The following is a 24,494-nucleotide window of genomic DNA, read 5'->3' as shown; positions in this document are numbered from 1 at the left end:
TCCATATCCTTTGGAGACAACTTCAGAATAACACGATGGCTCAAGACTCTGATAGTAACGGGTTTTTATACAAAAACACTTGCGCGCCGCCAGCACCAGCTTAATTGCGATAAAGCTTTAGCTCGGCAAGTCCAAAAATAGTATCCACTGAGTAAACCAATAGGCACCATCGAATTTCACAGCAAGTGTCGCGTCCTCCGGCTTCGTGCAGCTCATGGTGTGCAAAGCAATACTATCACAAGAAGCAATTAAATTATAGGTCTTCAAAAGAGAGCGAATCATGCAGCCCAGTTTGTTTAAAGATCAGACGCTTTTTACCCATTCAGCGGATACCTAACTACCTGACCTTAGTCAGGAAAAAAAGGCGTTTGCTATGGCTTGCCTGCTTGCCCACCTTCGGCAATCAGATGCCGAACGAGAAGTTTTGAGCAGGTAGACAGCCACTAGGGCAGTAATTAGCATCGATTCGCTAACCGTTTATGAATCACTTTGCTATGGAAAGAGACTCGGATGCGGGCGGTTAGAAGAAGCTAAAGGATATGTCGGATCCGATGTATGTATGTTTGGTGCGGCAACATCACCACAGATAAGCAACCTTTCACCCTCGAATTGTGTCCATCAATTGGAACTCCAAGAGGGAAAAATGATTAAGAAGTCAGGTTTCCATATGCATGCTCAGTAAACATTACAATCTACCAGGTCGCTATTCAACAACCCGCCGCCTCACCATCACCATGGACATGGGCATGGATATGGGCGGTGACAGCCCGTCTTCGTCACCTCTAAATGCAACCGGGGTCGATTTTTCCAACGAAACACAGGCATTCGACTTTCTGCAGGAGATTCTTGACGACTCAACGCTGGGCGCCATTGGAAACCAGTACGCCCGATACTTCTGGTATGGCGTCGTGGTGGTCATTGGCATTGCCAGTCTCTGCAACATTGCACAGAGGTCTGTGCTATGGATGAGGTGGGTATTTGCAAACATGTATAATGCTCCAACGAAAGTGCTTGATATTGACGGGCAGTTGGACTTAGACTCAGAGCAAGCGCGAGAAACCGCTCACGGCCGGCGATGTCTACAAACTTCTTCACTCAAAGCCTCGCTACCGCAGCTGCCCTCCTTCGAGAGCCGAGCTATCTACAGATCACACCCGTCGCAGCCTCAAGATGGGTCAAAGTGCCTCCTCTTGGCCATATATACATCATTGTCGCATACTTCGGCTTCATTCTGGCGCTGGTGTTCATCAACAACAACGTCCCTGGCGCTCAGCACTACCAGGCTCTGGGTATCCGCGCTGGATGGCTCGGAGCGGCGCAGGTACCGCTACTAATATTAACGTCGAGCAAGACGAATCTCATCGGCTTCCTTGTCAACTCATCCGTTGAGCGGCTCAACATCTACCACCGATGGGTCTCTCGTGGCCTACTGCTGCTGGCAACGCTGCACTTCGGCCTGCAAAGCCACGCCTGGAATATCTACGGGCTGATGGCGATGGAGTGGCAGACTGACGCTTGCCCGCCTACTGGTATGGCAGCGTATGCCATCTTACTGTGGATGAACCTGACATCTCTGGCACCTCTGCGGTTTTTCTCCTACAAAATATTTGTAGTGCAGCATCTGCTCACGTATTTTGGCTTCACGATTGCCATTGTCTACCACCTTTACGGGACTTCATCGCCTTATTCCACGAATTATATATACATAAGCATTGCACTTTACCTAGTTGGACAGCTGATTCGTTTCGTACGGACTGTCGTAGTCAATATTCGACCGAGCAAAGCGACTTTGACAGTGCTTGAAGGCGACGCTACTAAGATCCGGCTCTCCAGCCGGCAGATTAAATCATGGGGCGCGGGCTCCTATGTACGTTTGTTCATGCCGCGGTTCAACATTGTCCTCGGACATCCTGCGACGATATTATCAACCCCATCATCACATGACGGCGATATGGTCTTCATCTTGCGCGCACGTGGTGGCTTCACTCGACGCCTTCTCAAGGCTGCGGAAGCTGGTAGCCATCAATCTGAGTATTTGGCTTTTATCGACGGACCGTATCCAAGCCCGCATGCCGATTTCGCCTGCTTTGACACACTGGTTCTTATTGCCGGATCGACAGGAGTGACTTTCACCCTATCTATTCTTTTAGATATCGCAAGACGAGCGCAAGCGAAACAATCCCTTCCACTCCGAAGTCTTCACTTCACCTGGGTGATTAAACGCCGTAGCTGGATATCTTGGGTTTCTGATGAGTTGCAATCCGCGTTCAACATGCTTCACGAGGCAGGTATTGAAACCGTGTGCAATATCCACATTACATGCGATGATGATATCGCGAATGATGTGTCTGCCGGCGGATGCCAGTGTGGAGAGGGCTGTGGATGCTGTCAAGTACAAGAAGAGAAACAAGACAGCGAAAGCAATCAGCAAACAAGTCTTGATAAAGAGAAAGAGGCCGAAGGAAACACGGTGCAATCCTCCAGGACACAGAGCAGTGGAACTTCAGACGCAGATCTTCCGTACGCCGAGATACAAGTTGGGCGGCCTACGTTTAGGAATTTATTAGAGAGACGAGTACTCCAGGCACAGGGCGAGACGGCCGTTGCGGTTTGTGGGCCATTGGGATTATCGGTTGCAGTAAGAGCGGCAGTGGTAAAAGTGAGCGATGATTTGGCTGTTGACAAAGGAAGTAAATTGTCCGGAGTTTATATGCATATCGAGAATTTTGAATAGGTGTAGAGGGAGGATAATAATGATAATGCTATGATGACATGCATTTGTTACTCGAATAAAGTGAAAGAAATGCGGTGTGTCCAAGAGAATCCCCATATAGAGCTTTCTTAGTCGGCCTATTCACCGAATAGCTCAAAGGACCTACAGAGGAATGTATGTATATAGATACATGATGGAAAGATTAACTACGGTGGCCTCAAGTAGTCGCCGAGTGTTCTTGACCTAGAGTGGGCGGGTGTTCCTCAAGAGTCTTTCCTAGCACAACAGTTAAGCCTGATATTCAATGTCTTTCACTCCAAAATATTGGCCATTATTATATAACCTATGTAGACAAATATGTCTCGTCAGATATCCCTCTTTGAACAAATCCTGGGACATAATGATAACGTATACTGGGAGGAAATGTTTAGCACTACTAGAGGGTTAGTTTTAGCATAGAGTTACAAAAGCACAGGCAACTATCCAATTTCACGGAAACAAGGCGGAGTCGAAAAATATTCATTAAGTTGCAAATAAAATGTATACGATCCAGTCATATGATATCAAAACCTTCAAGTGAAGAAAAAAGAGTCAGGCCCTTGGGGCAGCCTCCATGAGTACAAGTAAGAAGAAATGAGTCAGATCTAAAATAAACCTTTTTTATCCAACACCTCCAAGCCATCGTCCCCCATCATTAACAATCGTATTAACCTGCTTAGGCGATAGCGGCCATGGTGTTGGGGAGAGCACCTGCAATGTTCAGTTAGTATCTACATTGCTATTGAAGGGATATATTTGGATCAGACTTACCACCCCAGCCACCGTGAGCGCCAACACCCTGGGCAGCGTTCACGGGGAAGCTACCGGGAGCGCACTGGCATGTGCAAGAGCAGCTTCCATCGGCACCAACATTGCCCGAGCCAGTGGCGACAGTGCCGGAGCTGGCAGCGGGAGGAGGAGCGGCGGCAGGAGGAGCGGCAGCAGCGGATGTAGCAGCGGGAGGAGCAGCAGGAGGAGGAGCAGGAGCGCCGCTTCCACCGGTGATGGGAGTAGCAGAGCCGGTGCCGTTCTGAGCAATAGCCATCTGTTGGAACATGGCTTGGGTCTTAGCAGCGGTAGGGTTGATGGAGAAAACCATTCCCTGACCGCAGTGGCCAGCCTGTCGGCAGTAGAACCCTAGAGGATGTTAGTTTTCTTATTCCATTGCGGCCGTCATATATCTTGCAAGAGACTTACACAGAGGAGTAGAGACCATAACCTGCATAGCAACCTGGGGAGGGGGAGAGACGGTGTTGTTGGGGTTGGCCTGGAAACCAGAGTCCATACCACCCTCAAGCTTCTTGCAAGGAGTGTTGAAGGCAGACTGGGTAACGGTGTGGTTCTTGGACTGGAACTCGAAAACGACGGTATCGCCAATGGGGATGTTGTCGAGCTGAGAAGGAGAGTAGGCAAGGCCAGCAGCTCCTCCAACCGTGACGGTGTGTGTCGCGCCGGGAGCGACAGCAGTCGATGTCTGTCCTCCAACGGTCACGGTCTGGGTCACGGTCACCTTCTCGTTGATGGTGGTGGTGGCCGCACCGCTACCGGGGTTGACCCAGATGATGACAATCTCGGTGTTTGCATCGGCGGTGATGCCATTGGCAATAGCAATGGCCTTTGCGTCCAAATCGATCTCCTTGCCTCGGGCAACGTTGTCCGGGTAGGCATTCTGGACCTTGGTGGCAATAGCCAGAGGCGCCGTGGCCAAAGCTAACCATGAACCAAACTTCATCTTGACGGTATTGGTAGAATTATTGAAAATCTGACTTTATACTCGTAAAAAAAGGGGGGCTGTAAACTTGAATCAACCAAGTTGTAGTTTTGTCTTGAAAGGCTGGTATAGCGAGGGCCTGCTCGTGAAGCGAATGGAATAAAGAAACAGAAAAAAAGAGGGAAAAGGACAACTGCCGAAACAATTAGCGATGAGGGAGAAACGAGAAGATGTTTCCTCGACTCGGGGAAGGCTAGACATTATATCTCCCCAACGGCCATGCCTTGCAGCAACGCCAGGCATGTTGTTCCCAATTAGTCCAGGCCTTTGAGCCCCCCGTTTCTAAACTAGAAAGCGTTATTCCGGGGCTTAATGCATCCGAATCAGTAGTGCTCCGTCCTGCTTTGCGGATTTGGTGGTTTGCAGGGGTTCGAGGAGAAACCTGTAACAGGATTGTCTCGAGTAGCGTTTGGCGATGTTTTGGCGCGGTCCAGCCACCAACCCCGGTCCAGCGGCTAGGGCCATGCATATCCAGCAAGGCCGCATGTTTCTTGAGAGGCATAAAGGTAACTTTGTTGAAGCATTCTTCTTGTCTTTGAATCAGCTGCAACTGCCATCGGTTCGCCACGTTCGATCCCTGCATCTCATGCTCGGGAAGCAAATTAGTGGACAAGCATCTGGAAGGCGCCGCAATCTAAATTTGCTGGAGACAGTCCCAAGCATAACTCAGGCATTCATTCCAGTATAGCTGATTACACGGCATTGGCTTAGTAACGCTCTTCGCAATATCGCGTGCAGTAGTAATTTCATGCGAATAGAGCCTTGCTGCAGGCCAGGAAGCGTCCCTTGGCAACCACGTAAACGTCGGGGCAGAAGCAGACACAAGCTTGGGCGGCTAGATCAATACCGGAGGCCCCAGGCTTCAAATTACCGCTGAGAATGGAATGGACTAGCAGCCATCAGGGGCTGCAGCCAGAGAAATCGTCAAGCACTGGCGGCCCGGCTAGTCACCAAGGGGCCTCAAACAGCTATTGTGGAGGATGAAACACGGCATCCAGATGGGCCGTCGTAGCGCATTTCTCATCAATCACTTGTCGCCGTTGCAGTTGCTAGCCCTAGTCTTGCCAGCTAAGGTTGCCTCACCGGATCTATCGAAACGCGACCAAGCGATCATCTCCTTCAATTTAAGACTTTCTCGCTACCAAACTGACAGCGAGAAAAAAAAAACGTGCAGAGTCTGGAACCTGGAGCCGGGAGCCCAGTAGCGGCAGTGCGTCGCAGGGGTAGCCACAGGGTTCCGCAAAAACAGCAGGAAGAGTAATTAAACGAAGCCCGGTCACAAATGGGAAACAGGGTGAGAAAGGAAGAAGAAGAAGAGAAGAATAGTGAAAGTCAAAGAAAGAACAGGACTGCCCTGTCGTACTTGTATATAGAAAAAAATCCAGTAATCCGCTGTCAAAGCAAAAGGCAGTTCCAGATAGTATAACATCAAACACAATCGTGTAATTCTAGTGGCCGGTGATCCGGATGCCTTGCAAGTGCAGCCGCTATTCACAGTAGTATATGAAACAAAATTTTCAGCAGATAACTGTCAGCTCGCAGCGTGTCTGAAATCGGCAGTGCTTGGCAAGACACCCTTGCGTCGCAATAAATTAGAACTGCACCGACACGCTGCTGCTTCCACCGGCGTTATGGTGAAGACGCGGGGCCTGGAGTCGCCTCGGCCATTGTGCTAGCAGGGGAATAAAACGTGAGCGGTCGCAGGGCTTCCACGCCATTTTCCACCCTTTCAACTGTGGCGCAGCCTTCCTCTCCCCGCGATCAATTTAGTCGAGGCTGATGGGTCCAGCGTCACTCACTGAGATCCGGGCTGTTGCTGCTGCTGTGCTTGCTGCTGTCCCTCAAACAGCCCGGTGTAGTAGCCGGCGTAGTACCAGGACATGAGAAGCTTCTTCAGGTTATCATCGCGCACTGGCAATCGTATCTCGGAAGTTTCCCCAGTGTCAGTGCGTCATCTCCAAGGGATATCGGGTGAAATTGCAAGGGTAGCGCCTTGCACACGTTTACTCACCTGTCCCGAGTATTGCCTGAGACGGGAAGGCGGAGGGTATGGAGTTGGAACTGTGACCAGGCTGCTTGCTGTGCTCTTCGGTCTGCGATGAAGTGTTAATAAGCCTCAAATCCCTGGAACCCTGGAAATGGCAGTCCATTTAGGCAATATCTTGACACGCACATTTTCTGCTGCATCATCTTTGCTGGGCGGTCCCTCGTGCTCTTTTTGTGTCTGAACTGACAGCTCATTGGCCGATTCTTTTGTTTTGAGAGCTTCATCTGCTCTACGTCTGATGTTAGTAATGGTATTGGCAATGGCTCAGCTAGATGTCAAGTGGCAAGACAGACTTGGATGAAGCAGCCTCGGCTTGTTCTAAATCTCGAATGCTGCCGCCTTTCGCGTGTATGCTGTGGTACTTCTATTACTCGTCAAGACGGCGATCCCTCTCTGATAGTCTGCATGGCTGAGAGATCTGCTTTACCTTGTACTCCTGCAGAGCCTGATTCCAGGAGTCAATGAGGAGGGAGTCGTCCCATACCTCTTCGTGTTGACGGTCCGATTCATCAATGTTCATCCTGACGAAAATGAAAGCTGTTGTTGCGGAGAGGTTGGTGGAAGGAATAATTTCCAGACGCAGGCCGTCAAGTACACTAGTCCAAGTACTTTACTCTTCAATTTCTGACCTGAAGGGTGGATAAAAATTCTCGACAATAGAGAATCAAAGAACAATTGCAAAAATCAACGGCAAAATATACCCAATGGAACAAATGAATGGCAATTCGCAATCTTGTTCTAATTAAGATCCTACATACCCTACTATGAGGTACGAAGCACTACAGTAAAAGCCATTGGCCGTTATCGATAGAGCTCAATGGGCATCGTTGCTGCTAGTGAAGTTTAGACCCACCAATCGCGTGCCTTCAGCAGCCTCACCGCTCTGTAAAAACGGCAGAATCGTAAATTTTCCAGTACTTTTTTTTTTTGCAGGGCCATTTGCGACGCCTCGGCCACATTGTATCAAGGTATCATTAAGCAATACCAATAAAATGCCTCGAGAACTCCGCAACCGAAAGGGTAAGAATATCGGTGGATTTATCTTTGCAATTGCTGATTTGAAATAGTTGCATCGCCCAAGAATGAGGCCGCAAAGCCTGTGGAAAAGGCGACTCCCAAGGGAAAGAGAAAGGGTACGACTGCTGATTTGAAATGAGCTTCTGCGAATTACCTGGTTCTAACAACTTCAATAGCAGCCACCGAAGTATCTTCGCCGGTAGCTGCGAAGAAGCAAAAGGCCAGCAAAAAGCCGGAAGCCGAGGCCAAGCCGACCAAATCCCCAAAGCCCAAGGCCAAGGAAGAGAAGAAGGAAGAGAAGAAGGAAGAATTGAAGGAAGAGAAGAAGGAGCAGAAGAAGGAGGAGAAGAAGGAAAAGAAGAAGGAAAAGAAGGAAAAGAAGGTGGAGGAAAAGGTGGAGGAAAAGGAAGACGTTATTGAGATGGATGACGACTCCGACTCCGAAGGCCAAGAGGGCGAAGACAACCTCCAGGTTCTGGCCGTCAACATTGACCCCGAAGAGGAGAACGCTGTGGCCCAGGAAGAGTTCCAGCCCGGACAGGATGTCGGCAAGATTCCCAAGGTCTCGAAAGATGTTCAGAAATCGATCAAGGCTTCGAAGGAGGAGCCCGGCGTTGTCTACATTGGACGGATACCCCACGGTTTCTACGAGTTCGAAATGAAGCAGTACCTGTCTCAATTCGGCCCCATCTCACGACTCCGCCTATCGCGCAACAAGAAGACCGGTGCCAGCAAGCACTTTGCCTTTGTCGAGTTTGCCGAGGCCAGCACGGCCGAGATTGTCGCAAAGACCATGGACAACTACCTTCTTTTTGGACACATTTTGAAGTGCAAGATTCTCTCCAAGGACCAGGTCCACGAAGACTTGTTCAAGGGAGCAAACAGGAGATTCAAAAAGGTGCCATGGAACAAGATGGCCGGTCTGCAGTTGACAAAGCCTCAGACCGAGTCCGTCTGGGAATCCAAGGTCGCAAGAGAGCGAAACAACCGTGCAAAGAAGGCTGCCAAGCTACAGGCACTGGGATACTCTTACGAGGCCCCGGCCCTGAAAGATGTCCCGGCACCCGCACCCGCCGCAATTGAGAATGGCGAGGAGGCCAAGGCGATTGAGGCTGCTCCTGAAGCAACGTCCGAGGAGGAGAAGCCAGCGGAGGAGACCGAAGAGGCAGAGGCTGAAGAGAAGCCTTCAACTCCCGCAAAGACGAAAGCTACCCCGGCGAAGAAGGCCGCGGCCAAGCCTAAGACGCCCAGGTCGGCCAAGGCTAAGAAGGCCAAGGCTTAATTTGATCGCGGGATTTGGTGTTTTCGCTATGTTTATATTGTTTTCATACGTGGCAGGTTAATCACGGCGCAGTGGCTCATTAAAAATGCAAGTAGACTTGTTCATCTTCAGCACTCATCCTGAGAGGATAAAAATAAAAATTCTACGTGATCACGAAGCATGTCCGCACATAAGCGAACCCGCTGCGCTCATGGGAAATAGAGCTGCAATGGGATTATAAAAGGCGAGATGATCTACTTCGCGCAAGGTCGTGAAAAAGCCATGAATATACGGCCTTTTCGAAAAAAATATGGCGAAGATGATTGTAAGATGAGAAAAAGAAGAGAAAAAAATCGGTCCAAAATCGCGGCGAATGTGGAGGACTTATCAAAAAAAATCCTGATGACTAAGCGCCTGACGGAAGCGGCTTTGGGATACGTACGACAATTGGCACCACGGGCCTCGTATTCCGCGATGGACTAAGACCTATTCCTTCGTATTTCGGCGACCACCTGTCTTCTGGAAGACGCCTCTCGCCGCGTGCCGAAATCTTCCAGAACTGCTTGGGACTCTTCGCTGCGTCTCCATTTTTGGATCACTGTCTCAATTGCACCTTGAGGGAGGCGGTTCCGCAGTCGCAGCTCAACCTCAACCTTGTACGAGTCGTATCCGCCAGCATCGATTAGACGAATCGGAGTGGACGCCGTAGACGAGCCTGCGAGCTAATTTGCCAATCGCGGCCTTTTTGTACGGAAGATCCTCGTACGGAGATCTTGCGCCGGGACTCGCAACTCGTGCAGAGGCATCGCAAGGCATCGCATGACATCTCTTTGATTTCACGGCTACCGACCATGTCCTCGACCGCGGCCACAGAGCCTAGCCTAACGTCCAGTCCAGGTTAGTGAAGTGCTTCCCTTCCACGATGGCGAGCTGGCGGGGTTTTGCGTGCTAAAGCTGGCGAACGAGGCAGCGGCAAAGAAGAAGAGCAACAAGAAGAAGAAGAATGCGAACAAGAACAAAGAAGCAGCCCAGCCGAGCAACGGCGATGTCAGGGTCGACAAGGACGAAGTAGATGACGAGCCGGATACTCCAACGACTGCTGTTAGTCCATGTCAAGCGTTTCAAGTCCGATGGAGCTTCTATTAACCCTCTCCGCCAGGAAATCCCGAGCAATGCCCATCACTCAGAGGAGCACACGACCGAGAGCAACGGGCACGCAGTAGAACCTTCAAATCACGAGCATAGCGAGCCCGCCGTGCAGAACCACGATGGCGATTCCGATACATCAGCGAAGCTGGAAGCCATGGGCAAGGAGCGAGAGGCTCTCCGGGTCGAGGTCGAACAATTGCGCAAGCAGCTGGAAAGCATCCAAGAAAACCACCAGACCGAGATCTCGCAGCTGCAATCAGAGCTAGAGGACAGCAATGCCGCGAGAGAAACTGCGGAAGAGCAATACCAGACGCTGCTAGGACGAGTCGAGAAGATCAAAGAGACCCTGAGCGACAGGCTCAAGCGCGACAAGGCCGAGCTGGAAGAGGCAAAGGAGCATATCGAAGAGCTTGTCGCGCAAAACGATGAACTGCGGAACTCGGCAGATTCGTCCAGCGGAGAAATAGCCAAACTCAAGGAGGAGCTTCAGGATGCCACGCGGGAGCTGACTACTCTGCGCAGTCGCAATAACCTGTCTGCAAACAACTGGGGGAAAGAGAGGGAAGAGCTCATCAAGTCGATCCAGCACCTCAAAGAGGAGATGGAGACGACTTCCAACGCCATGGGTGAATGGGAGGTCATTGCCATGGAAGAGCGTTCCATCAAGGAGAATCTGGGAGACAAGGTCAGCGAGCTGGAAGAGGAAATCGCTGGTTTAAGAGAAGGATATGAGGCTGCCAACTCAGAGCGCGACAGCCAGGCGACACTAATTGACAACCTCCAGAACGCTCTGCGAGAGATCCAAGACGCTCGCAAGAAGGAGCTTCGCGATTTGGTGGAAACTAGTGAGGCACAGCTCCAGGAACAGAAGAAACTGGTGCGCGAAGCTGTCGCAAAAGCTACAGAGGCACAGGAGGCCAAGGACGAGCTAGTAAAAGAGCTCGAGCGCACGTCTCCATTCGAAAAGGAGGTCAAGGAAAAGAACCTTCTCATAGGAAAGTTGCGACACGAGGCTATTGTGCTCAATGACCACCTCACAAAGGCTCTGCGCTACCTAAAGAAGACGAAGCCGGAAGACAATGTTGACAGGCAAGTACAAGGGCCTCTGATCAGATTTAGGAAGCATTGCTAACATAGATATCTTTACAGACAAGTTGTCACCAACCATCTACTTCATTTCCTCACGCTGGACCGGGGCGACGCCAAGCGGTTTCAAGTCTTGCAAGTCATGGCGGGCTATCTCAACTGGACCGACGAGCAGCGGGAACAGGCCGGGCTTGCTCGACCAGGCGGTTCCAGCACCTTGCGTCTCCCTCTCTCTCCCTTTCAGCGCACGCCCAGCTCGCCATCACTTAGCGCAGATATATTCTCGGAGCCCTCATCCGCGAGAGACAGGGAATCGCTGGCTGAGCTTTGGGCTGGCTTCCTAGAGCGTAGTGCACAAGAGGGAACCAGCGACGGTCCGTCTAGAAAAGGCAGCGCAAGCAGCGTGGCCACGGGTGCTGGTGTCACGATAGGGCGGCCGGATTCAAGGTCTTAGTATTGTTAGAAATGATAGATATTCTAGAGCAGAATTTAATTTCATCCTTAACACGATACTCTAGCAACAGCGCCTTGCTGCAATGAGACTTGCAGAAATATATATACATGTATCCAAATTTATCTAGCATGCCAAATCAATCTATTCTTGCTGTCGTAAAACGCCCTGCGTATAAGTTTCTGCATCCCGGGTGATGTTTTGGATATCAATCCTGTTGCTTAGGGCGTCATTCACGCCATCAATGACTTCTCGCTCCTCCATAACCTCTCCCATGAGTCGAACTTCGTGCTGCCAGTAGCCTTGCGAACGGGATCGCAAATCTTCGTCCCGCATGATTGTGTTCTTTACAATGCCAGACGCATTCACCTTGCTCTTGGCAGCAACGAGCGCCCTGTTGACAAGCTCAATTCGCTCTGCCGGAGATGGAGGCTGGACGAATGCACGGTTAGTAGCTGACAGGTATAAAGCAAACGCAACAACAGCATCAAGAGCTGCCAAGGCGACAAATCTATAGTTGCGCATCGTCCAGTAGAAAAAGTCTACATCGCTCAGACGCAGCGCCCGCGAGTTCGCCTGATGGTTGTAAGAGTGCACGAAATACACCTCCAGGCCGGCAAGAACCGCAGAGACAATCGTTGCCAGCCCCCGCCACTGAGAGCCGTATTTGCCCGTCACCGAAGGACTCGTCACGATAGCGAGCGCAGTCAAGTTTGCAATGTGCGGCCACAGGATCGCGGGGAGGGCATAGTAGAAGTAGCTCCTCGGCTCGTCAGCGCTGCAGAAGAGGCATTCGGCTAGTACTTCCGGGCCGAACTGGAAGTACAGGAGGCGGCTTTCCTGGTTGACGAATTTGGACCTCAGGACGTGATCCCATTCGGTGTAGACGTTGTTGGGCCGCACGGCTGAGATGCGGTTGAAGAGCACGTCGACGGGTATCTGCAGCCGGCTCTGCGTCTTGGTGAAGACGTTTTCGGGCGAAAAGAAGGGCAGTGTCTTGAGGACGAGCAAGAAGGCGAAGAATGAGAGCATGAATATGGCTATGCGGATCGTTGTTGGGACGGGCTGCACGGAAAGGCCATGTCGTCGCGCACCGGATCGGACGCTTCGATAGTAGGAGATGGCTTTGGGCAGTAGCATGGGCCCGAAGAAGAGGACAAAGGCCCGGATGCTGCGATTGGCTGTTAGCACGATCGATAATACAGCGGCGTGTCGATCTACTTACGAATCCCAGGAAATCGCCATTGTGAGGACGGCACCGCTTGACAGAGCGTCAGTGACCGGGGAGAAGGAGCCAGGTGGCCAGGCGAAGACGAGGCTGCGGGATTGAAGCTGCAAGCTGGCGAGGCTGCAGAAAGATGACGGTGTTATCAAGTCAAGGTGGGTATCGCTATTTTCAGCGAATCAGCGTTCGTCTATAATAAGTAACGTCTAGCTTTCGGCTGAGCGCCTAAATGAGTTATTCGCTACCCTAGAATTTGGGCATTGGAATACAAAATACACGGATAACTAACTCATGTGCGTTATTTATACATTTTGAATGGTGTAATGAAGATTCCGATATAGTAGCATATCATGTGGTAGGCCAATATTGTCACAAGGCCCCGCGTCGATGCGCAGCTTTGATGGTTGCGCTGGAGTGTTAATATCAAACGTGGAACTAGGTGGCTTCCCCTATGTCTACAACATTGCAGATGAGCACAGTCGAGCATTGATGCCTGGATACCTAGTAAGTAGAAACTTTTAGAATAGATATGGAACAAAGCTAGGCAGATATCCAACGACGTTGAGATATCCATTTTTTCTACATGTATTGATGCATTGTGGGTTTACAGTGCCGGCATTTACGGCAGAAAGATACCACCTGTTTCACAACGCAAACTTTTGCCTTTTAAACGGCCAAGTAACTACGACTAAACCGAGCCGCAGTGTCATCATAGCCTATAAATCGCAGACTCAAGATGGCAAGGAACGCTTTCATCCAAGCTCATAATCACTGGCATCGCGAGAGCAGTGAAAACATCAATTCCGCTGTATATCCATGGCTACTCAAAAACACCCCCCCTCCCTTCCTCTCTATTTTTACGTGAAATGCCCCAAAGATTGCGCCGTATTGTAAAATTTGCAAGTCGCGCCAAGTTTCGCCGTAACCATTATTGCCGTTGCCATTGGGAATTATCGCATTGTGGTATCCATCGCTGAATCGCCTCTCCCAGGTCTGGTTTCTATTTTTTTATTTTCGCTTCTACCTTCGCCTTTAGCGCTTCTGCTTCCTTTTCCGCTCTTTTCTTGTCGGCTGTTGGTGATGAGAGATTCGTTAGCTTCCGTGTTATTTTCGTCTAGAGTAATATGCTTGGAAAAGGAGCATGTTTTCGCAATGCACACTGACCGTCCATTTGTTTCTGTCGCATCTTTTCGGCGTCGCTTAGGCCCTGCTTCGCCAGCTCGGAGCCAGATTTGGCGTTGGCGCCTTTCTATGGCACGACGTTAGCCTTTTCCTGCCCCTTCTCACGAAAAAAAGTATCTCAAAAGGTGATTTCAGCGTACCTTGGTAGCCTCCTTCTTGGCATTTTTGGCTCGAGCCAACTCACGTTGGTTTCCACGGGTCATGATGGCGCCTTAGGAGCTGGTCCTCGAAGACAATTGCGCAGGTGAAGATGGATAAAAGGTGAAGCTTTGGCTGGCAACGGTCTACGTGGGCCTTTAAAAGCCGTGGCGGCAAGGACCAATCACAGCTTGCTGGGGCTCGCGGATAAGCAGCGATGCACTAGCAGACTGGAACTTTGTAGCTTCTCATATTCGCAATAGCTAGAGGGTACATTCGATTGCCTTCCCTTGAACGGCTTGTCTTGGTTCCCTCGGTAAGTGACGATGCTTTGGCCTTGTTCAGGGCGGATTATGCAGGGATTTCCGCATTCGACGACACCTGGGAACGGATTTTTATGACCCGGGCAGCCGGTATGAGGCTCGGCGGCTATCAAGGTGCAGTTGCCTTAATCAGCCACTGCCGAGCGCGGATATCAGGAATATCATCCGCAATCTCTGGCTGGAATGCTGTGCTGGGCTCGTAAACCATCCATTGACAAAACGGAATTGCTTCCGGAGCACTTTGGGGCCTACTTGTTCTTTATATCCGGGTAGCAATCAATCTCGGCGCTTGACAAAGGGCTGTTGTGATGGGAATGAATCTCGAGTCGATGAGCTCATTACTGGCTGGACATTCTGCAGCCGTAGGTAAAAGAATAGTAAAAGCGCAATAGAGGCTTATTTTTAGCTAATCCTGCTCCTCAAACGACTGCATGCAGGGCAAATTATTTCTTTTTGGCTGCTCTCTTATGGTAACCTCGCAACAATAGCAATGATGTACATGTACTTGCGCTGCCTACCATTCTTGCCCACAGTAGCGGTACACAGAACCTCCCCGCGGTAGCGCGCTGGCGCAACTCCAACGCTTCGCTGAAACACTTACACGTCTTCACAGCCAATCAATCCTCGTCACAATCCCGGCCTTGAGATCGAATCAACGACTCTCAACTCATGGCCCGGTTTCCAGGCCACTTGCCGCCGCGCCTCTATTGGCCTGGATCAAACGACGGCATCATCTCAGCATGAGCCGATGAGACTCTGCGCCAGACTTTTGGCGTGGCGGCTTCCCCCGACAGGGTCTGGATCAGGAGCTCATTTGAGCTTCAGCTGCTGCGATTTCTGGCGCAAGCGCGACCATCCATTGAGACCGGGTTTTGCTCATGAAACAAGCTGCTCTCGGCGCGGCTAAGCTGGCCTGTTTCTATTTTGGCATCTGGGTTGCTGGAAATGGCCCTGTGCAAACGATTGGCCCTGGAGGCTGCCCAAAAGAAAAGATTTGGCGCATGCCGTGAATGGGAGTAAGAGATGCGGGTTGCACACGCTGCATGTTTTTTCCCCATGTGTATCGGAAGAGCGCTGCTTTTGTTAGCCACTGTTTGTTTCAGCTGCAAGGGTTTTTTTTGCCTTTGGCTTGGGCGGCAAACGGTGGTGGAATTGTAGTCTATGCTCTTATTAAAGAAGTTGTTGAGCCTCTCCTCAGATTGCACGCCGTTTTCCCCTCTCAGCGTAATTTTTTCTTATTGTCGTCAGTCATTTTTTTTCCTATTGTCTTTTTTTAACAATTGTTTATTGAACGGTATTGAAGCTGCTTTCCGGTCGTTGAACAGCAGCTCTCACTTTCTTTCATCCTACCTACCGCTTCTCTTCTACTCTCTCTTCTACGTAACTTTCATCCATCTTCGTCTTCATCTTCATCGCCGCTGGGCTGGTTCCCTCATTTTCTCTGCATCGACTGGATTTTTTCTACTGCCAGGATTCACAGGATTCGAATACATTTTCTGGGTCTCTCTATCAAATATTTTCCTTTTCTCCATCACACTCATTCACTTGCGAGCGGTGCTTGCTTCTGAGGCTTACCAGCAATTTCGACCTACGATCATCTATATCATTCATTCTGCAATTCTGCATTTTTTTTTCTCGATAAAAGTTAACCATGGCTGGCTTCATGAATTCGCCGGCGCTTCGAGGTGCCGGACTGGTTATTCTCCAGGCCCTTCGAGTCGCTACTGTCATCACTCTTTTGACTGCCGGCGCTGCTAGCTGGATTCTCATCATCAACGTCCAGAAGAGCAAGCCGTACTTCATCTTTGAGTGCTTCACGCTCTTCTTCGTTTCGGTCTTTTGCTCTTTGCTCGCCGTCTCGGAGCTGGCTTTCCTGGAATTCATCAAGATTTACCTGCGCCGCATGTGGCCTGTCCTGTCCGATCACCACGGGCTTAGCTGGCTGGGCATCGGCATGATCATCATCGGCTGCAACCTCTTGGGCATGCTCAACCACGACTTGGACATGTCCTCTGCGCTCTCTTCGCTGGTGCTCGCCGCGGGCATCCTGTCCTTTATCTTCGGCTTTCTCAACTTTGTCTGCTCATTCATCTGGTGCGACAGAAAAGAGGGCATCACATCTCGCGACATCCGCGCAAACGGCTCGCTGGCGCGGTCTCAGCGCCAATACTCCGAGTACGGCGGCAGCAGCAGGTCGGCCTCGATCCGAAACGAGAAGACGAGAAGCAAGTTCATGTTTTGGAAAAGCGAAAAGGACGAAGAATACATGAGCGGCCAGGCTCAAAGTCACCCGCCCTACATCATCACTCATCATGTCCGCGATATCGAAGCTCAGAGCGACAGTCCCATTATTCCGGGCCTGAAGCGTCCTGATACGGCTCTGCACCCAATGAACAGCCGCAGCAGCCGCAGCAGTCGGTACTCCGAGGCCAACATGTCTCGCTTTTGATATCGCTGGACAGATTCTCGATCCAAAGTATCTGTCTCGTGTGACAGAAATGAACATTAAAGGAAGAAAGTTGTAAAAAAAAAGGATGATATTCGCATGGCCGAGATGGATGAATAGGATGGATCAGGGGCGTTGAGGACCGGAACATTGCAGACTAATAATTACGAAATACCCCAAAGTGGGCAGGGAATTGCCTTTCTGATTTCTTTATGTTTACATTTTTTTTTTTAAAATGCTCTAGCAATGATTTAATGCGAACACCAACAATGAACAGCAACTTGTCCCCAGTCGTGATGGAGCTTCATCTTCACGTGAATACGTATATTCTTATGTAAGCATACTAGATTGTCCAAGTCCAGTCACGTAGGCACGTGAGCAAAAGAAGCTGTCACAGTTGGCAATCGTTTTGTAATTGACTACTCTCCCGTGAATAATGAATCAATATAGACAAATTCTATCCGAATCTAAAGGAATTCCGTCTCTTGACATCTATTCACATGTTATTTATTGCAATTCGCCTTTGCCGAATCATCGCCCAGGTGGCCCGTGCGGCATTTGATACTGATAAGCCGATATATCACGTGATGCAACTTAGCATCGAACTCTAACCGGCTGCTTTGTTTGCCGATCCAACACTTCTCATCTTCCCTTTCTCAATGGCATCTCTGGCGACCTGAAGCGCTCATCTCGACGGTGTAGAGTTTCTGTCTGTAGGAGGGAGACAGTCTACGGTTTTCGAATCTTTCTTCTTTTCTAGCGAGCCAACTTGTCCTTGCTCCCCTTTCCATCTCCAACGCCCTTTGTCTTGAAGCGAGACCGAATCCTGTCCATTCTGACGACGACGCGGCATTCGAGGCGATAATTGAAGTAGCTGTTCCCACAATACATCCCACATACGCGGCACAGGCCACAGGCGGTCATTCTAGCGTAGGCGTGCTGCGGGCATAGTGTTTGAATATCGCAGCGAGTGATCTAGGTGGCGTCAAGAGGCACGCTGAAGGACTTTACAAAGGTTCAAGACGGATAGCTTGGTGGCTGAGTTTAGAGTTATTGAGGACGGTGAAGGCCAGGAAAAGCATCTCTTGGAATATACTTCGCCTCTTCTTGAAACGTGCGGTCATAGTGTCTGATTCCCTTTCGTTCGTTGCCCATACGAACCTTAGCTTTCTATCTACTCAAAGCGGCGGAGACGTTTTCTTTTGTTTGTTTGTTTGTGTCCTTGGGACCTTGAGCAGATATCATTGCTGCTTTTTCGTTGTTCTGGCCATATCTGACTGTCGACGCCTCTTATTTTTTTTCTCCCCTATAAAGATACTATTTGAGCCATCGACAGAACAATTCAAAATGTCATCTGATGGCGATGAGGTTGCGGAGGATTACCGCCTTGCCCTCGAGGATCTGTCCTCTAATATGCGTTTTGAGATCAGCAACTTGACAGTAATTGCCAGAGAGAACACAGAGCATGCTCTGGCTATCGCAGAGGTTCTGCAGCAGCACATTTTAAAGGTAGGATACTAGCTCTTTTTCTTTAAATACTCGTTTGGGGGATGAACTGATTGACACAATGGCATCTCCTTCTTATTACCCTTTTCATGAAGCAGTGTCCCTTTTTCTATCCCCTTGTTGGATGTTCATATGCTTATTCGTAACTAGGCACCACCGAATAAAAAACTGCCCGCCCTATATGTAATGGACTCCATTGTCAAGAATGTTGGCACCCCATATACGCTCTATTTTGGCCGAACTCTTTTCAAGATATTCATGGAATCATACTCGGTAGTCGACCATGGCGTGCGCAGGAAGATGGAGGAGATGCTCAAAACGTGGAAAGACCCCGTTCCCGGATCAATGGACACACGCCCTGTCTTTTCACATGAGCTGGTGCGGCCAATTGAGAATGCTCTTATGAAGGCCCGAGCAGCAAGCATGCCTCAACAGCAGGGCGCCATGCCAGGCAGGCCTCGATCAGCAATGTTCCCTAATCGGAATACACCGACGCCGCCTGGAATGCGTGGATACGCTGGCCCGGCTGGGAATTTTCCACCACAATCTCACCCGTTTGCCAACGGAGGGCATCCCGGCGAGCCAGTTGCTGGCTATCCAGGACAACAGGTGAGCTTCTTCATTTCTTCAAACCATGCCTCTCGTTTGTTGGGTATTCATTCTGACCGTGTCTGTACACAGCCTGCTCCTTATCCCCCATCATCTAATTCGGCCCCTTACAACTCGACTCCGGCTCCCTTCCCCCAAGCCGCCCAAGGACCATACGGCTCAGGACTGCCTCTGCCGTCTGGAATTAGCGTAGAGACCTTGAGCAGTGACATTCAAAACCTGATTGTTGCAATGAGGGCCGAGTTCTCGCAGAACCCGCATGATGGCGGAGCACAGAGCAGGTTAAAGGCTCTGTTGGATCTCCAGAGCGTTGTACAGCACTCCAATCTGCCACCAGACCAGCTTGAGCTCATTAAAAACAAAGTAACAGAACTTGCTGCCGTGACAATAAGGGCCACTCTTGGCCATAGCTCTGCAAATTCTACCCCTATCCCAGCACCCGTGGCGCCGTCTATGACGCTTCCCGTGCATCCTCCCTCTACTTCTGTAACTCCGTCACCTGTGCCGGCGGCCCAGTCCGCTGCGCCGGTGACTCTTGATTCATTGCTCGGGAGAGGGGCGATGGCGGCCTTGCTGAGCATGCAGTCGGGCAGCTCTCAGCACAACAACTCAACGCCCACGCCTCCGTTTGCTGGCGTCCCTATACGGTCACCGCAGATGAATCACAACGAGCCACCCAAGGCAGCGGCAGCACCACCACCCATGGCCGCGGCTTCAGCCTCGGGTGCCTCGTCCTTGTTAGATCAGCTTCGAGCTGCGGGCATGCTCCCACCGGCGACACCTACGAATGTCCCAGCTCCCAGCCAGCCGCCAGTTGCCCCTGTGCTGCCGCCTTCTTTATTCGCTTCAGGCTTACCAGCGAGCATTGCGAGCCTACTGGCAGCCCATAAGCCAGACTCTGGCCGGTCAAGTGCAGATAGCCCGGCCAGCTCCACCGGAATAGACTTTGCTCTTAAGAAACAGTAAGTTGGTATTCCATGTGCTTTGCAACCCCTGATGTCATGATACATTTACTGAAATGATATCACGTAGGTTTCGTCCCGAGTCCATTGCTGCGTTATACGACGATCTAGGACCGCCATGTACGCAGTGCGGCAGGCGATTCAGGACTGATGAAGAGGGGAGGAGAAAGAAGACGGCTCATATGGATTGGCATTTCCAAGTGCACCAGCGGAGCACCGAGGCCGAGAAACGAGGCACCCATCGGAGCTGGTACGTGGACCAGCAGGTAAGTCGATTCTGCCCCAAACTTTTGATTGATCTAATCTAACCCGGAATCCAGGACTGGCTCAAAGCCCGGGAAGCTGTCGACGCGATCCACGATGTGTCTTCCAAAGAAGAGTTGGCCCAAGCCTCCAAGGATGCAGAAGGTCCAAAGTACATCCTCGTGCCAGATTCAAGCAGCGGCATTAACAATGTTTGCCCAATCTGTCAGGAGCGATTTGAGAACAAGTGGCTCGACACGGTCCAAGAATGGGTATGGCTCGATACAATGCTGGTGGGCAACCGGGCCTATCACGCCTCGTGCCGTGCCGAGGCGACGAGGGACCGAGAATCTACGCCCGGCCATTCACGGCGAACTCCAGAGCCGGTTCTGGGAAAGAGGAAAGCAGAGGCGGGTCTTTTGTCGCCAAAGACTAGAGTGCAGAGGTCGTTTATGTAGCGACATGGGCATGTTATTGATTAAGCGAAAAAGGGAGCGTTATTTGGGAGGCACTTTGGCGATTCTACAATGGTCAAAGATTTCTATGGATGGTTTCTATGGATGATATGATTGGGAGAAGGTGTGTACGCATGGAAACAAAAGCAGCATACATGGATTGGCGTTTGGATGCATTGCGAAATCGACCACCTATGATGGTTTTAGTCCAGCTCGACTGAGAGACTTGGGGAGTCTGGTGCCGATTATGGGGTTATAAAGTTATCAAATCTGCGTGAAGATGGAGCATGAGATACAATACACGGCTTGTGTTTCATTGATGCTTGCTGACTTTTGACGTTTTGGATGACGCTGGGCAAGAGAGCGAGACACGTTGGGTGGGAAGAGAGCCGAGACAAATTCTGAGGAGGAACTGCTTCATGTATTTAGAGACTGAAGCTTATTCAGGGCAGTCATGTAATGGCACAATAATTTAAACCTTGTCTGTATCTTGTGACCTCGGCTGTGGCAACACTGTCCTATGAACTGATGTGCGTGCTCTGCATGTCTGGAAGAGATGTAGCCTTTTCCAGCCTGATATTGAGAGCTTCGACAAGGATACTGCCTGTATATTCTCGGTGACTGACAATGCCATGGCCAGCTGAAACAAAGCGAAGCTGAGCTGAAGGATGCTCAATAGTCGGCACATCCTGGACGCCCCCAAACGTCGTCCAGCCGCAGCTGCGAAAAAGCAAAGGACCCGACCTCCAGCAGGCCCTTTTAGCACCCTCTAGCGCCCTGCCGCCCGTGGAGAGCACCCGCGCGCCCCAGCAACCCCCCCAAACCCCCCCCAAACCCCAGCTGAACCCCCCCCCGCCAGCCACTAAACGCCTGCTCTGCTTACCTACTCACCGGAATCCATCCCCGCCGGCCTCAACTCAACTCGTCGATCCGTCAATCGCAGCTTGATCTCCAGCAAATGCAGCTGTAACCACCCCCTGCGAAAAAAGCCCGCTCGCCACACCTGCACGACGACACACGCGACGACGACGCGAAGAGCCACTGCAACGACCGAGATTGTCGTCTGCATTTGATCCGATTCGCTGGACGGAGCTGCTGCATTTTGGCTGTGGCCTCGTCACACTGACTAGGCGTCGATTGGTTGGCGCTTTTTCGTTGCTTTGTGGTTTTCTGGCTTCATCGCAGCCATGGAGGTGAGCATTTCTTGATTTTTTTTGTCTTTTCTTTTTGCGTATGAGACCTATTCGCCCGCGGTGGTTTGTACCAATGTCTCGCTTCACAAATCCCAGCTGCTGCCGAGAAGAGGATTGCCAGCCTTGCATGTTTGTGTCTCGATAAGCGCTTTGTCACACGCACAGTGGGCAGGGCTCTCTCCCGTTGCTCCGGTGAGCTCGCGGCAGTCTGTTTCTGTGTGTGTCACCCACATGCTGGCTGTTCTGCTGGCTGTTATTGTGTCTCTTCTTTTCTTTTTGTTTTCGCCCCCTTGGGTTGCTTCTTTGTTCTGGACTCGCAGGGACCACGGCAAAATCGTCCGATGGCCCGAAAGAAGACGCTCCCCTTTTGGCTCGTGACCGTCTGCCCTCTTTTGACGGAGGACATTAGCACTATGCACAACAGACGGCTTGCTCAAGTGGGCACGACATGGTTCAAGGTTCGGCTCGCTTGGGCTGCAGCTGGTCAAAGTTGGGCAGCAGCAGCAGGTAGAGCAGAGCAGCCAGAGCAGCCAGAGCAGCACGTGTGACGACGCAGAGGACGAGATGGCTCGTGTCACCTTTGATGCCTGATTTGCGCCGCGAGGTCGGACGAGGTGAATGAGGCCTTGCCTTGGCCCTGGACTTTGTGGCTTGTGCCGTTGTGCATGTGCTGGGGGCAGGCCGCGGGCTGCGCAAAAGCAACATCGGTGAGGACGGGCTGCATATGGGAGAGAGAGGGCAGGGCTCGAGTGAGCTTTGATAACTGTCGTGTCCGCCGGAAATTACTGCAGAGCAAGGACGTTTCATGCCATGACATGAGAAGAGCAGACAAACAATCTTTGCTTCACAAGTGTTGGGATAAAGAGCGTTTCCCCCAAGATCCTGAAGCTGCAGAGCATCGCAGAAATAGCATCCACAATGTCTCTCAGCCCTCCCATCTACGACTCGCCCGCAGACAGGCAGCTCGCCGAGTTCAATGCCCTTCGTCGCTCCCCCGTTCGTTCCGGTGTCATGAGTCCAGCCAGGCTAAAACTTCAGCTTCTTTATGAGCAGAGCTTCCAGGAACCGATAAAAAAGGGTACGCTGAGACCTGCCGACCCAGCAGCCGGCGCGTTGGAAAAGGGAAAGCCGCGATTGCTGTTGATGGGACAGAGACGGTACGTCGATTTGCGCAAAGCCGACGACGCAATCAAACAAAAGGTGTGATTTACTGATTGGTGCGCATCTGATAGGAGCGGAAAGTCATCCATTTCCAGTGTGGTCTTCCACAAGCTCGCGCCTAATGAGACGCTGTTTCTCGAATCAACCGCGCGGATACAAAAGGACACCATGTCGTGAGTCTTCTTTCTCATCCGTCTCTTCTACGAGTGACAATGTTTCCCCAACTGACCCCGTCATCACACAAGATCCTTTATGGACTTTCAGATCTGGGATTTCCCAGGCCAGATCGATGTCTACGATAACCCTAGCTTCGACATGGACGCCATCTTTGGTGGACTCGGCGCCTTAATCTGGGTCATTGATGCTCAGGACGACTATCTCGAGGCTGTCGCCCGTCTCAACGTCACCATTCTTGCTCTCCAGCGATCATATCCCAATATCAACATCGAGGTGTTTATTCACAAAGTGGATGGCCTATCAGATGATTATAAGCTGGATATCCAGAGGGACATTACTATTCGTATTCAAGATGAATTATCCGACCATGGCTTCGAAAACGCCCCCGTTACTTTCCACCTTACTTCCATCTACAACCACTCCATCTTCGAGGCCTTTAGCAAGGTCATCCAAAAGCTCATCCCGCGGCTCGGAACACTCGAGTCAATGCTCACAAATCTTTGCCGAACATGCCGCTTCGAAAAAGCCTACCTGTTCGACGTGCTCTCCAAGATTTACATTGCTACCGATTCTGCGACGGCTGACATGGCCAGCTACGAGATCTGCAGCGACTACATCGACGTCATTATCGACATTACTGAAATCTACGGCACGTGGCAGCGCAGCGACGATGGCCGCAAACGTCTCGAGGGCGAGCCGTGGAATGCAAAGCTGGAGGACCAGGTGGGCTGCTCGACGGCAGAGAGCTGCCTCGTCTTGCACGACAGCCACAAGCCCATTATGCTGCGGGAGGTCGATCGCTATCTCGCGCTGGTGGCCATTATGACGGATGACTCGTATGATCGGATGCCGTTGGTCAATATGAATGTCGAGGCCGTGGTGGAAGGGCTGACGGAGTTTTTTGACATAACAAAACCAAAGATTAATGTTGCGGGTTAGATGAGGATTGGGGCAAGTGTTGCGCGTGTGTACTACAACGGCAGGCGTTTTTTTGGCATTTTTTATTCTCTCGTCTTGATTGTTGGAGGCAGAGAGCTGTTTATAGTATTACGGTACATGATTCCTAATCGAGTAATGGTGATTCTTTATTCCTTTTTTAAACAGTGCCTTCTGTTCATCGCAACTGTGTCTCTCTCGAGTTATAATGTCGCTCCTAAACCTAGCAAATGATGGTAAATCATTCCTCAATGGGTATTTTATAATTCTTCCATGTCGTGCGATTACTGCTCAAAAGACAGATTCGCGCAGGCATCTCCCCCTCTAATCTCGCTTCTATCATGGACCTCCATACGAATGGGCCGAAGTATCTGGTGGTTGGCTGGAAAGTGATGTGTTGTAAA

At 50.8% G+C, this 24,494-nt stretch overlaps 10 protein-coding genes across 10 annotated transcripts; 6 read left to right on the top strand and 4 right to left on the bottom strand.

Moving 5' to 3' along the window:
- Positions 1 to 575: 575 nt before the first annotated feature.
- On the top strand, positions 576 to 2,784 carry TrAtP1_010170 (uncharacterized protein). Its single transcript, XM_014089898.2, has 2 exons — positions 576 to 970; positions 1,039 to 2,784. The coding sequence occupies exons 1-2, from the start codon at positions 672 to 674 to the stop codon at positions 2,732 to 2,734; spliced, it is 1,995 nt and encodes a 664-aa protein (XP_013945373.2). The 5' UTR covers positions 576 to 671; the 3' UTR covers positions 2,735 to 2,784.
- Positions 2,785 to 3,216: 432 nt separating this feature from the next.
- On the bottom strand, positions 3,217 to 5,482 carry TrAtP1_010169 (uncharacterized protein). Its single transcript, XM_014089899.2, has 3 exons — positions 3,950 to 5,482; positions 3,524 to 3,889; positions 3,217 to 3,463 (listed from the first exon to the last, which is right to left on the bottom strand). Exons 1-3 carry the CDS (start codon positions 4,482 to 4,484, stop codon positions 3,429 to 3,431), a joined length of 936 nt encoding a protein of 311 aa, XP_013945374.2. The 5' UTR covers positions 4,485 to 5,482; the 3' UTR covers positions 3,217 to 3,428.
- An 836-nt stretch (positions 5,483 to 6,318) lies between these two features.
- TrAtP1_010168 (uncharacterized protein) lies at positions 6,319 to 7,090 on the bottom strand (the record flags this gene model as incomplete). Its single annotated transcript, XM_014089900.2, has 5 exons — positions 6,319 to 6,434; positions 6,535 to 6,616; positions 6,697 to 6,799; positions 6,864 to 6,934; positions 6,998 to 7,090. The coding sequence occupies 5 exons, from the start codon at positions 7,088 to 7,090 to the stop codon at positions 6,319 to 6,321; spliced, it is 465 nt and encodes a 154-aa protein (XP_013945375.2).
- Positions 7,091 to 7,387: 297 nt separating this feature from the next.
- TrAtP1_010167 (uncharacterized protein) lies at positions 7,388 to 9,167 on the top strand. Its single transcript, XM_014089901.2, has 3 exons — positions 7,388 to 7,590; positions 7,638 to 7,703; positions 7,764 to 9,167. Exons 1-3 carry the CDS (start codon positions 7,563 to 7,565, stop codon positions 8,867 to 8,869), a joined length of 1,200 nt encoding a protein of 399 aa, XP_013945376.2. The 5' UTR covers positions 7,388 to 7,562; the 3' UTR covers positions 8,870 to 9,167.
- A 156-nt stretch (positions 9,168 to 9,323) lies between these two features.
- On the top strand, positions 9,324 to 11,579 carry TrAtP1_010166 (uncharacterized protein). Its single transcript, XM_014089902.2, has 4 exons — positions 9,324 to 9,745; positions 9,819 to 9,949; positions 10,008 to 11,086; positions 11,147 to 11,579. The coding sequence occupies exons 1-4, from the start codon at positions 9,700 to 9,702 to the stop codon at positions 11,535 to 11,537; spliced, it is 1,647 nt and encodes a 548-aa protein (XP_013945377.2). The 5' UTR covers positions 9,324 to 9,699; the 3' UTR covers positions 11,538 to 11,579.
- Positions 11,580 to 12,867, bottom strand: TrAtP1_010165 (uncharacterized protein). Its single transcript, XM_014089903.2, has 2 exons — positions 12,760 to 12,867; positions 11,580 to 12,705 (listed from the first exon to the last, which is right to left on the bottom strand). Exons 1-2 carry the CDS (start codon positions 12,777 to 12,779, stop codon positions 11,679 to 11,681), a joined length of 1,047 nt encoding a protein of 348 aa, XP_013945378.2. The 5' UTR covers positions 12,780 to 12,867; the 3' UTR covers positions 11,580 to 11,678.
- Positions 12,868 to 13,300: 433 nt separating this feature from the next.
- On the bottom strand, positions 13,301 to 14,859 carry TrAtP1_010164 (uncharacterized protein). Its single transcript, XM_014089904.2, has 3 exons — positions 14,082 to 14,859; positions 13,924 to 14,008; positions 13,301 to 13,830 (listed from the first exon to the last, which is right to left on the bottom strand). The coding sequence occupies exons 1-3, from the start codon at positions 14,142 to 14,144 to the stop codon at positions 13,760 to 13,762; spliced, it is 219 nt and encodes a 72-aa protein (XP_013945379.2). The 5' UTR covers positions 14,145 to 14,859; the 3' UTR covers positions 13,301 to 13,759.
- A 1,194-nt stretch (positions 14,860 to 16,053) lies between these two features.
- On the top strand, positions 16,054 to 16,851 carry TrAtP1_010163 (uncharacterized protein; the record flags this gene model as incomplete). Its single annotated transcript, XM_014089905.2, has 1 exon — positions 16,054 to 16,851. The coding sequence occupies one exon, from the start codon at positions 16,054 to 16,056 to the stop codon at positions 16,849 to 16,851; it is 798 nt and encodes a 265-aa protein (XP_013945380.2).
- Positions 16,852 to 17,418: 567 nt separating this feature from the next.
- TrAtP1_010162 (uncharacterized protein) lies at positions 17,419 to 21,119 on the top strand. The gene is made up of 5 exons (XM_066114592.1): positions 17,419 to 18,357; positions 18,505 to 18,963; positions 19,036 to 19,925; positions 19,996 to 20,191; positions 20,246 to 21,119. Exons 1-5 carry the CDS (start codon positions 18,196 to 18,198, stop codon positions 20,624 to 20,626), a joined length of 2,088 nt encoding a protein of 695 aa, XP_065970688.1. The 5' UTR covers positions 17,419 to 18,195; the 3' UTR covers positions 20,627 to 21,119.
- A 1,615-nt stretch (positions 21,120 to 22,734) lies between these two features.
- On the top strand, positions 22,735 to 24,093 carry TrAtP1_010161 (uncharacterized protein; the record flags this gene model as incomplete). Its single annotated transcript, XM_014089907.2, has 3 exons — positions 22,735 to 22,973; positions 23,049 to 23,150; positions 23,223 to 24,093. The coding sequence occupies 3 exons, from the start codon at positions 22,735 to 22,737 to the stop codon at positions 24,091 to 24,093; spliced, it is 1,212 nt and encodes a 403-aa protein (XP_013945382.2).
- Positions 24,094 to 24,494: the final 401 nt, after the last annotated feature.

Source organism: Trichoderma atroviride, chromosome 5, assembly GCF_020647795.1.
Source record: "Trichoderma atroviride chromosome 5, complete sequence".
NCBI classification, from domain to species: domain Eukaryota; kingdom Fungi; phylum Ascomycota; class Sordariomycetes; order Hypocreales; family Hypocreaceae; genus Trichoderma; species Trichoderma atroviride.
This window is presented reverse-complemented; position numbering and strand designations above follow the sequence as displayed.